Below are 10133 nucleotides of genomic sequence, written 5' to 3' on the forward strand. Positions count from 1 at the left end.
GGTTTCCACAGGGCTCCTGCCGCCGGAGCGCTCGGGAATTCGCGCATGCGCAACACGGTGGGGGATTTGCACGTTGCCAGCAAAGAGCTCTAGGAGGCGTCATCCCTCTGGCTGCGACGCAGCACGCACGCGCAGAGGTTCTCACGAAGGAAGGGCGGGAGCGCGCCGCGGGCATGCGCCGTGCCGGGGGAGACGGCGGCTCGGCGGGGTCATCCGCGCGCAGGCGCAGTGCGGTGTTTGTCTGCCGGACTGACGGGCGGCCGGGCGGTGCGCGGCGGCGGCGGGGAAGATGGCGGCGTCCTCCCTGGAGCAGAAGCTGTCCCGCCTGGAAGCAAAGCTGAAGCAGGAGAACCGCGAGGCCCGGCGGAGGATCGACCTCAACCTGGATATCAGCCCCCAGCGGCCCAGGCCCAGTAAGCACGGCGGCGTGGGGGAGGGGGCGAGCGGGGCGGGGCGCGCGTCGCGGGAGGCCCCGCCCCCGCCGCCAGGCCCCGCCCCCGCTTCCGGGGCGCTCTCTCTCCTCCTCCCCGCCCCCCCCCGCTGTAGGCTCGCGGGGAGAGGGTCACGGTGACCCGGGGGGCGTGGGGCCCGCGAGCTGCGGGCAGCCCTCCCCGGCCTGAGGGTTCCCACTGGCGGCACTTGAAGCCCGGTTACCCGGGCCCAGGCCAGGCCCCCCGTCTGTGACCCGCCCCCGTCACCGTGATCCTCGGAGCCTCTGTCACCTGCTCCAGCCGTGCGCCCCCTACTCCACGCGAACGTGACCACGTCCAGGTCCCCGCAAACATGTCCACATTCTATTTGACCAGAGGATCCCACTCCCACCATCTCAGTGACTGTCAAGAGGCCCCATCCCCTCTCCCCGCCTGGGCCCTTGTCATCCGGTTCCGCGGATGATCCGCTCACACACAGGCACACACCTGGCCTGGGGACACTTGAGGTCACACAGAACCCCTGTATTCCTCTGACCAGATGACTCTCCCAGTCCCACCCTGTGACTGTGTCTGGCGATGCCTCCTTACCTGCCTGGCACTTTGTGATTGGGCTCAGCAAACTGCCTTCTGCACACTCTACCCGCATACACCAGGCCCCTTGTGCCCCTTTAGCTTCTCTGCCACCGTCTAGGTGACTCTCTTTAGCCCCTTCAAAAATACTCAACCCCCATCCTGGGGACTCGGTCACCCGGATTCAAGTGACTTCCCCTTTCCCGCACACCCACCTCCACAACCCGGGGACACCTGAGGCTACCCAGGCATTCCAGCACACATGCACCTCCTTTCTGATCCCATTGTCTTATCTTGTCCTCTGTCCTCTGGAGTCCAGAGCCATCCCTCCGGCACCCACACCAGGCCTGGGGTCACCATGAGCACACCTAGCGTACAGAACCCCCTCCCCAAATTCTCTCAGCTGGAGGGCATCGATTTCCCCCTCCCCACAGACTTGATGGACAGCACCCCCCTATACGCGCTTTTTGTGACTCTGACCCAGCAAGTTGCTCTCCTTTATGTTCCTTCAGATGCGATGTGACCTAGTAGCTTAAGTAACTCTTCGGGGGGTCGTCCTGATGGGAGGGGAGGACACCCCCATATTTGGGTACCCCAAGCACTTCCCGCTTACCCAGCCTGTCCCCCACCGCCCCTGTGTATGGTTCACTCCCCATCCCTCCCTCTTCTGACCTGGGTTCCTCCCTGGAGGGGTCTCTTGGGGCCCCAGAGAGAGCCCTGAGGTGGTGATGCTGGCTTGGACACTCCTGGAGCAGGACCTGGCCAGCACTGGAGGGTCCCTGCTGGGCTCTGCAGCGCTGCTACCCCGCCAGCCCCAGCGTGGAGGGGACAGTGCGGGGTGCGTTAGGGGGTGGCCATCCCAGGTGCAGAGAGAGGCATGGCGAGGCCCACGGCGGGCAGGCCCCCCGAGGAGCCCCCCTCCAGGCGTCTGTGTGTGCTCCATCCCATCCTCCCAGTCCTCCATCTCTGTCGGTTTCTCCCCATCTCTGCGGTGTGGTGCCTCGCGCCTCCCCCTCGTTATGATTTGATTTCTTTTCTTTTGGACAGATCGGTGGTTTCTGTTGTGATTTATCGTGGTGTTGTTTTTTTCTTCCTTTTCCCATCCAGTTATTGTGATCACTCTAAGCCCTGCTCCTGCCCCGTCCCAACGAGCAGGTACCAGCCTTTTTATCATCGCCGCTTGGGACATCTGCACCATTGACCTAACCGCTGCCCCGGCCGCAGAATGCCTTCCCCACCCCCCCATGCTGCGTGTGTGCGCGTGCGCATCTCCTCTCTCTCTCTCTCTCTCTCTCACTCACTCTCACTCTCACTTTCACCCCTTCCACACGGTCCACGTCCGGCCGCCTGGCCTCTTCCTCTGTGTCCTGTCACCTCTCGCCCCTGCCTTCCTCTCGGGCACAGGTTTGGACTCCCTGGAGGAGGAAACGGGCGCCCTCGCTGACTAGGAGTCATGACTAGGGGCATGCGTGTGTGCCAGTGTGTGTATGTGAGAGGGAGGGAAAGTGGGGCCAGTGGGGGGACTGGCCTGTTGAGCCATTTCGACACTTCAGCGAACACCGATGGCCCCTGTGTGCTGGCCTGTTCCAGGCACCAGGGACACAGCAGTGAATACAAGGGACCGGGTCCATGCCATTGTGCGGCTGACACTGGGGGTGGGGCGAGGAACAAGGAGCCCACTCCCAATCAGGGAGCCTGGAGAAGGCGACGGGGCTCGGAGAAGAGGCGAGACAGATCAGGGCTGGGGTCCTGCAGGGGACGGTCGGGGAGCCTCTAGAGTAGGTGGTGTTTGAGCCTCATGGGAGGTGGGGGGACATGTGAACCGTGGCCGAGGGAACAGCCCCACCAAGGCCGAGCGCAGGTCCAGCAGGTCTGGGAGCGGATGAGTGTGGGATGTGCCTGTGTGTGGATGTGCGCGTGTGGGAGACCTGGCCGGCGGTCCTGGTGTGTAAGTGGGGCTAGGTTGGGCAACTGTGTGTACACAGTCTTGGCGGGGGGGGGGGGGGGGGGGGCGCTGGCTCTGTCAGAGGCTCTGTGGCATGTCGTCTGCCTGTCTGCATGTGTGTGGGAGTTTGTGCCACGCCGGGTGTGCGTGCGTGCGTGTGTGCATGTTGGGCTGACAGCCTGGTACATCTGTGGCTCCTGATGGCCACATGCCCCTGTGTCCTCTCTTGTTCTCTCTCTTTCTCTCCCTCCTTCCATCTCTCTCTCTCTCTCTCTGTGTCCCCCTTTCTCGTGCAGCTGCTGTCCCTCCCGCCCTGCCGTGTGGTGCATCACCACTCCTGTGACCTCTGTTCACTGGGCCTTCATGTATCTCCACTGACCCCCACCTTAGTCACCCACACCAGCCCCCTAAGATCCCCATGTGCTTCAGTTTGTGGGGCCAGCTGGAAGCCTCTGTCCCCCGACAGCCTTTTTCCGGGCTCTGGGGCAGCCTCAGGGGCCTGGGAGACTGTGTGAGGGAGGGGACCCATCGGGCACCGGGAGGTGTGGAGAGGGCAGTAGTGTGGTCCTCGCCCCAGAGAGCTGACAGTGCAGGGCAGAAAAGGGGCCCAGGTACCCCCAAGGGGCAGGAACCTGGCAGTGTCTCCAGCGAGCCCAGATGCAGGGGGAGCCCCAGAGGTTACCGAGCCAGAGAGTGAGGGCTTAAGACCCTGATTCCAGCCCTGCTGGAGCAGAGATGCAGGGATGGGGCAAAGCGGGGCCGGAGCAGCAGAGAGGGACCGCAAGAGGCGAGGTCACTGGGCCTGGCCATGTCCTCGGGGTCCCCAGAGCTCTTCGTTTGCTCCTGCCAGGCTCTAGCCAGTCCTGCACCCGTTCTTGAACTGCAGGCCAGGCTTGTAGACCTGCCCCCTTGCTCTGGCTGCAGTCAGGGGCCAGGGCCAACGGGGCAAGGAGAGTGCCCGGCTGCCAGCAAGTCAAGCCTATTTGTCCTTCCCCGTTGATCACCGGGCCCGTCACCAGGTGCCTGCAGAACTGTGGGAGGGAACGGTGGGCCACGGCAGGGAGGTGTGGAGAGAGAGGAGGGGGCAGTAGCTGAGGGGTAGGCCACAGGCTTCCCTCCACGGACAGGTGAACCTGGGAGAATGTGTGTAGCTGCCGCCTTCCCCAGCCAGGGACCCCTCTCTGGAGTGCCAGGGCCCCTGGGCTATGGGGCGTCACTGGAGCACCGTCTGTCCCCTCCAGGGGCCACACTGGCCTCCACTTCCCTACCCTGTGGCCAGCCCAGCCAGGGAGGCTGCTCGTCCCTCGGGGAACCTGCACTCCTGTCCTGGGCCCCTCTCTGGCCTGTCTCTGCAGCGCCTCCTTTGGGCCCCAAGTCTTGGCTCCCATCTGTCTGTCTGTCTGTCTGTCTCCCACCCACTCTCCCACCCCTTAACGCCGCCTGCCCGTCCTGGGGTTTCCGCTGCCTGCCCGCTGCCTGCCTGCCTGCCTGGAGCATGCCCGAGCTGTCCGCATGCAGGCTGTTGGAAAGAACCAGACCCCCTCGCCTGGCCCAGCCCCCGCCCCCCTAGTCCCACCAGCCCCTGGAGGGGCTGTGCCACCTGGACCCCCTTACCCGAAGGACACAGGCCCAGCCTGGGGTTCTGCCCTGGCCTCCATTGGCCCCAGCTCTGCAGGCCAGGCTGGGAGGCTGCCAGAGGGTGGCCCCCCGACCCTGGAATAAAATGTGGGGTGAGGCAGCTAGAAGCCTGGGTCCCTCACCCGCTGTCTCCCCAGGGTGGTCCACCTCCCTCTGTTGGGCAGCCAGGTTCAGTGCTGCCCACAGGGCCAGAGCCCAGGCTGATCGTGGCGGGCGTTCCCCCCTCACATGGTCCAGAATGTGGGCGCAGTGGCCCTGGGCCTGCTTCCCAGGCAGAGGTGGGGAGGAGACGGACACACCAGGGAGGCCGCCTGGCTGAGCGATGCCATCAGCCTCCAGGCCTCGTTTTTCTGTCAGCATAGACTTGGGGACACACCCTCAGCCTCTGGGGACCAGCCCTCCCTGCCAGCCCACTGCATCTCCTTCCAGGTTGGGGGTAGGAGAAGGCACCCCAAGAGTGGTTTGGGGGTGGGGAGCTCCTCCGGCCCAGCAGGGAGGGGCAGTGCTGGCCTACCTGAGGGATGCCAGGGAGGGGAGGACCAGGGTCCTAAGCCCCCCAGAATGCCAGCCCTGGAGCTGGGGCCAGCTGGGAGCTCACCCCCTCCCCGCCCCTGGTTCTCACCCCCCCAGCCTTGCAGCTCCCGCTGGCTAATGATGGCGGCAGCCGCTCCCCGTCTTCCGAGAGCTCCCCGCAACACCCCACGCCGCCCGCCCGGCCCCGCCACATGCTGGGGCTGCCACCCACCTTGTTCACACCCCGCAGCATGGAGAGGTGAGCTGTCTGAGTGGGGCCGCTGGCCAGTGGGGGGGGCCGCTGGCCAGTGGGGGGGTCGGGAGGCGCGTGTCAGAGGACGGTGGTTTAATCTGTGGGAACCCCGGTGTGTAGGGGGCCGGGGTGGCCTCGGCTCGGCCAGGATCCCCCGTCCACCAACGCCTACTCCGTGTCCCCCCAGCATTGAGATTGACCAGAAGCTGCAGGAGATCATGAAGCAGACGGGCTACCTGACCATCGGGGGCCAGGTACCGCCCTGCCCTTGGCCCCTGGGGTGCGGGTAGGCCACACCTGGGTAGGTCCTTGGGGGCAGGGGGCAGAGGCCCGACCCCCAACTTGGGCTCTCCTTCCTTCCCAGCGCTACCAGGCAGAAATCAACGACCTGGAGAACCTGGGGGAGATGGGCAGTGGCACTTGCGGCCAGGTATGGAAGATGCGCTTCCGGAAGACAGGGCACGTGATCGCCGTCAAGGTGAGCCCCCTCCCCCCCACCCCCGCCCCGGGTGGCCCCCACCCTGCGTGCTAAGGCTCCCCTCCTCTCCCGTCCCATGCAGCAAATGCGGCGCTCGGGGAACAAGGAAGAGAACAAGCGCATCCTCATGGATCTGGACGTGGTGCTCAAGAGCCACGACTGCCCCTACATCGTGCAGTGCTTCGGGACCTTCATCACCAATGTGAGCCCGCACCTGCCCACCTGCGGGCCCCGGGCCCGACTCCCTCCCCGAGGGTGGGAGGGGCTTCCCTGCCAGCTCCGAGCATCGCCCACCCCCTGCCTGGATGGAACCATCTGGGGTGGGCAGGAGGATGCAGCAGCCCCCAAGCCACTTCCTGCTGCCCCACAGACGGACGTCTTCATCGCCATGGAGCTCATGGGCACGTGCGCCGAGAAGCTCAAGAAGCGGATGCAGGGCCCCATCCCCGAGCGCATCCTGGGCAAGATGACGGTGGCGGTGAGCGGCGGGGCAGGGGCGCGGCCGGGCAGGCGGGTGGCCCTCAGGCCCTGGCCCCCCCATCACTGGTGCCCGCCCCATCCCCGCCGCAGATCGTGAAGGCGCTCTACTACCTGAAGGAGAAGCACGGCGTGATCCACCGAGACGTCAAGCCCTCCAACATTCTGCTGGACGAGCGGGGCCAGATCAAGCTGTGCGACTTCGGCATCAGCGGCCGCCTCGTCGACTCCAAAGCCAAGACGCGGAGCGCTGGCTGCGCCGCCTACATGGCAGTAAGTGGGGGCCCAGCAGCGCTGGGCTGGGGGGCTGGGGGGCCACCTGGGGGCACGCCTGCCCCAGCCACAGGGGACATCCTCCCCTCTCGCCTCTCCCACTGGCAGCCTGAGCGCATCGACCCTCCAGACCCCACCAAGCCAGACTATGACATCCGGGCCGACGTGTGGAGCCTGGGTATCTCCTTGGTGAGATGGGGCCCTGTTTCCGAGGGCTGGGGGCCAGGTCTTCTCCCGGCACGGAGGGAGGGAGCCAGGGTGGGCCAGAAGCCGTCCTCCACCTGGCCAGCTGCCATCTCTGTCCAGGTGGAGCTGGCGACGGGACAGTTTCCGTACAAGAACTGCAAGACGGACTTTGAGGTGCTCACCAAGGTCCTGCAGGAGGAGCCCCCGCTCCTGCCCGGTCACATGGGCTTCTCAGGGGACTTCCAGTCCTTCGTCAAAGACTGGTGAGGAGCCCCCGGCCCGGCCCTCCGCGCTGGGAGGCGGGACGAGGTCAGGTGTGGCCCCGCGCTCCTGGCAGCCAGCCGGGGGATCCGGGGCCCGAGGGAATGGAGGGGGTCCCCCTGGTTGGGGGTGGGGTAGCCTTGAGTGAGGAGGGGCTGGTGGCAGGGACTGCACACAGGAGCCGAGCTGAGCCCTGGGGGCCATGAGTTGGGTTTGGACTCGGCCCGAGGGGACAGCTGGCCTTGCGGGCATTTGGCAGGGTGGACCCTGGGCTTCCCCACGGGACAGTGTGAACTAAGGTCTTGGAACAGAATTCTGCGTGCCGAGTGTCTCCCCCAGGGAGCCCCCGCCCCTCTCCCACGGGCACCTCACAACCCAGTTCAGGCTCTCAACAGGTGGGAGGCCCTCCTGCCACTGGGGGCAGGCTTCCCACTTGTCAGCACAGTGCCAGAGGATGCAGTGGCTCCTTCCACGATCCTGCAGCCTCCTGGCTCTGTGGGAGGGCAGCTGAGCACGTGGTGCCGGCCTCTCCCTGACTCTCACCTCTCTTCCCTCCCCTCTCTCCAGCCTTACTAAAGATCACAGGAAGAGACCAAAGTATAATAAGCTACTTGTGAGTACCTGCTCTCCCCTCCTGTCCAGGCCCCCGCCCCGGTCCCTTCCCCACCCGCCCTCAGATGGATGCCCAGGGCCTGAGCACCAGGCCAGCAGGGAAGTGCCCTGGGCCTAAGCCCCTCCTCGGCCCGCAGGAACACAGCTTCATCAGGCGCTACGAGACGCTGGAGGTGGATGTGGCATCCTGGTTCAAGGACGTCATGGCGAAGACTGAGTCGCCCCGGACTAGCGGAGTCCTGAGCCAGCACCACCTGCCCTTCTTCAGGTAGCCACGTGGTGGCGGCCAGCCCTGCCGGGGGCCAGGGGCATGGCCACAGGCCCCCCTGCCCCACCCGGCCACCCAGCTGCCCGCCAGGGGAGACCTGGGACCTGGACGGCCGCCAAGGGCTGAGGACAGAAAGTAGGGGGCGCCGAGCCACCCCCGACTCCCTGCCCACCAGCCGTGGACAGACGGGCCACCAGGCCCAGCCCTTCCTGACCCGGGCTCAGCCGGCCGTGCGTCCCCCGACAGACACTGTGAACGGAAGACAGCAGGCCGCGAGCAGACTCGCTATTTATTCAGCCGTAACCTCTGGGCTGGGGCGGCCCCCAGGGGCTGGGAGAGAGCCACCCGTCCTGCACCCTCCCACACTCGCCCCCGCGGGCTCTCCCCTCCGCCTTGTCCCACGCACACGCTTCCTGGCCCCGTCTCCCTCTCTGTCACCTCCCTCTCTACCTCTCTGGCTTTCCCATCGCCTTCCCTGCCTCTGCCTCTCTCCTGGCCCAAGCCTGCCCCCCCACCCGCGGGACCCCTGGGGCCACAGGCCACCAGCGAGCAATGAGTGGCATCCTGGCCGTGGGAAGGCGTGCTGAGCATTGCGACTGCAGCCGGCCCCGGGCCGGTCTCTCTCTGTCTCTCTCTCTCTCTTTGATCTCAGGGGGTCCTTTTTGGAGTTTATTGTATTTTATTGTACTTGGTGGGGCGTTTGGGGGTGGGGGGAGGAGAAGAGCTCGTCTCATGGGGTTTGTCGGTACCTTCAGAAACTTTTACCAAAGTCATGTTGAGCTGCTTGTGGGGGAGCCCCCACCCGCCCACCCGTGGGCAGTGGGGGGCTGGGGGCCGAGCCGGGGGGCCTGGGCCGCTGCGCATTATCGGCCCAGCCCAGCCCGGGAGAGACTGGTCCCGAAGGTAGGCTGTGGGGGCTTCTCCTCCCTCAGGGCTGGAGACTGGCCACAGCTTGAGGGGGTGAGTTGAGGACCTCAGGGGGCGCGGAGGGAGCCCAAGGGGCCGTGGCCACCCAGGGTGGCCTTCAGGGAAGGCAGGCGCGGGGCGAGGTGGAGGGCAGGAGACGCCGGTGCAGCAGGGAGGCGGCAGAGGGAAGGGATGGCGGGAGTGGGGGCCACGGGGCCCAGGGAGGCAGGATGGAGGGTGCAGGGAGTGGATGCGGGGGTTCGAGGACGTGTGACAGGGACAGAGGTGGGCAGGCCAAGGGCTGGGCGTGCGGAGGCAGTCACGCCCTCATGGTGCCCCTGAGCGCCCCTCGACTCACCCAGGGCTGGCCAGTCCCTAGCCCGCCTGGAGGCCAGGCCGTGGTCCCCCCAGCCCTCCACAGCAGCCAGAGCAGGAGGGTGGGGGGTCTTTCTTTTTGTTGGTCATGCATGCAAATCAAGTGGACAACAAACAAAGTAACAAAAAAAAAGAAAAAAAAACCCCACAAAACCATAAAAACCAACCACACCAAAGGTGAGGCCCCTCGCTGGATGTAGCCGCCGCGTCTAGACTTAGGCCGCCCTGTAGCCTCTATCCTCTGACTCCTTACTCGCCATAGTCACAAGATGCCGCATGTTTCAGAAGTACTCCAAGTCATCCTCTCTCTGCCCCCCAGGGGCACGGCCACCTTCTCTGGCCCCAAGTCCCCTTTGTGAGGGGATGGGGCAAGGTGGGGGGCCACAGGCCCGGTCTCCGCTCCCTCCCTGCCCGGGCCCACAGCCCCAGGGGCCTGAGCGGGGAGCCCGAAGGGCGCGTGGCTGGTCCCAGGGCCCGCGCAGGCCCAAGCCCGGCTGCCTCGGTTTCTTTTTATTTAACTTTCTTTTCTGTTTTGTGAGTGTGTGTCCACCCTCCCCCTTCAGTGTTAAGTGGAAGTCCTGGGGGAGCCTCTGTTCCCCCTCTCCCACGTCCTCCCCTGCGTCACCGGTCACCAGCCATCCCTCTCAACCAGGCAGAGGGCGGAGCCGGCAGGCAGGGGCCTGGGGCGGCCTGGCCCAGCCCACTGGCCCAAGACCCCTCTCAGGCCGCCAGTATTGCCCCGTCCGTTTTTAAAACAAAACGCCCTCGTTTGTAAATCCTTAGACGCTTGAGAATAAAACCCTTCCCTTTTCTTCCACTGAGTCTGTTGTGTGTCGTGGGCATGGCGGCACCTGGCAGCGAGGGGTGGGAGAGGGCTGGGAGCCCTGGCCTTGAAGGGGTGGCGGCTGGGGGAGTGGTGCCATTGTGGTCAATGAGGCCTCTACATC

The 10133-nt window shown here is 65.6% G+C and overlaps 1 protein-coding gene across 2 annotated transcripts; it reads left to right on the forward strand.

The window, feature by feature from the left end:
• Positions 1 to 141: 141 nt before the first annotated feature.
• MAP2K7 (mitogen-activated protein kinase kinase 7) lies at positions 142 to 10003 on the forward strand. Of its 2 annotated transcripts, XM_070622873.1 has the most exons (12): positions 186 to 413; positions 2109 to 2156; positions 5215 to 5356; positions 5538 to 5604; positions 5715 to 5828; positions 5911 to 6030; positions 6199 to 6306; positions 6399 to 6578; positions 6687 to 6767; positions 6885 to 7027; positions 7593 to 7638; positions 7775 to 8181. In XM_070622873.1, the coding sequence occupies exons 1-12, from the start codon at positions 290 to 292 to the stop codon at positions 7907 to 7909; spliced, it is 1308 nt and encodes a 435-aa protein (XP_070478974.1). In that variant the 5' UTR covers positions 186 to 289; the 3' UTR covers positions 7910 to 8181. The 2 variants fall into 2 exon arrangements, with proteins under 2 accessions (XP_070478975.1, XP_070478974.1); XM_070622874.1 differs by lacking the exon at positions 2109 to 2156 and having other exon boundaries at positions 142 to 413; positions 7775 to 10003.
• Positions 10004 to 10133: the final 130 nt, after the last annotated feature.

Source organism: Equus przewalskii, chromosome 6, assembly GCF_037783145.1.
Source record: "Equus przewalskii isolate Varuska chromosome 6, EquPr2, whole genome shotgun sequence".
NCBI classification, from domain to species: domain Eukaryota; kingdom Metazoa; phylum Chordata; class Mammalia; order Perissodactyla; family Equidae; genus Equus; species Equus przewalskii.

Excerpts from the sequence above, each read along its gene's own strand:
- MAP2K7 (XM_070622873.1), top strand. The coding sequence starts at position 290 with ATGGCGGCGTCCTCCCTGGAGCAGAAGCTGTCCCGCCTGGAAGCAAAG. Across the intron at positions 6,768-6,884 it reads GGAGCCTGGGTATCTCCTTG|GTGGAGCTGGCGACGGGACA; the intron begins GTGAGATGGGGC and ends ATCTCTGTCCAG. Across the intron at positions 7,028-7,592 it reads CAGTCCTTCGTCAAAGACTG|CCTTACTAAAGATCACAGGA; the intron begins GTGAGGAGCCCC and ends CCCTCTCTCCAG.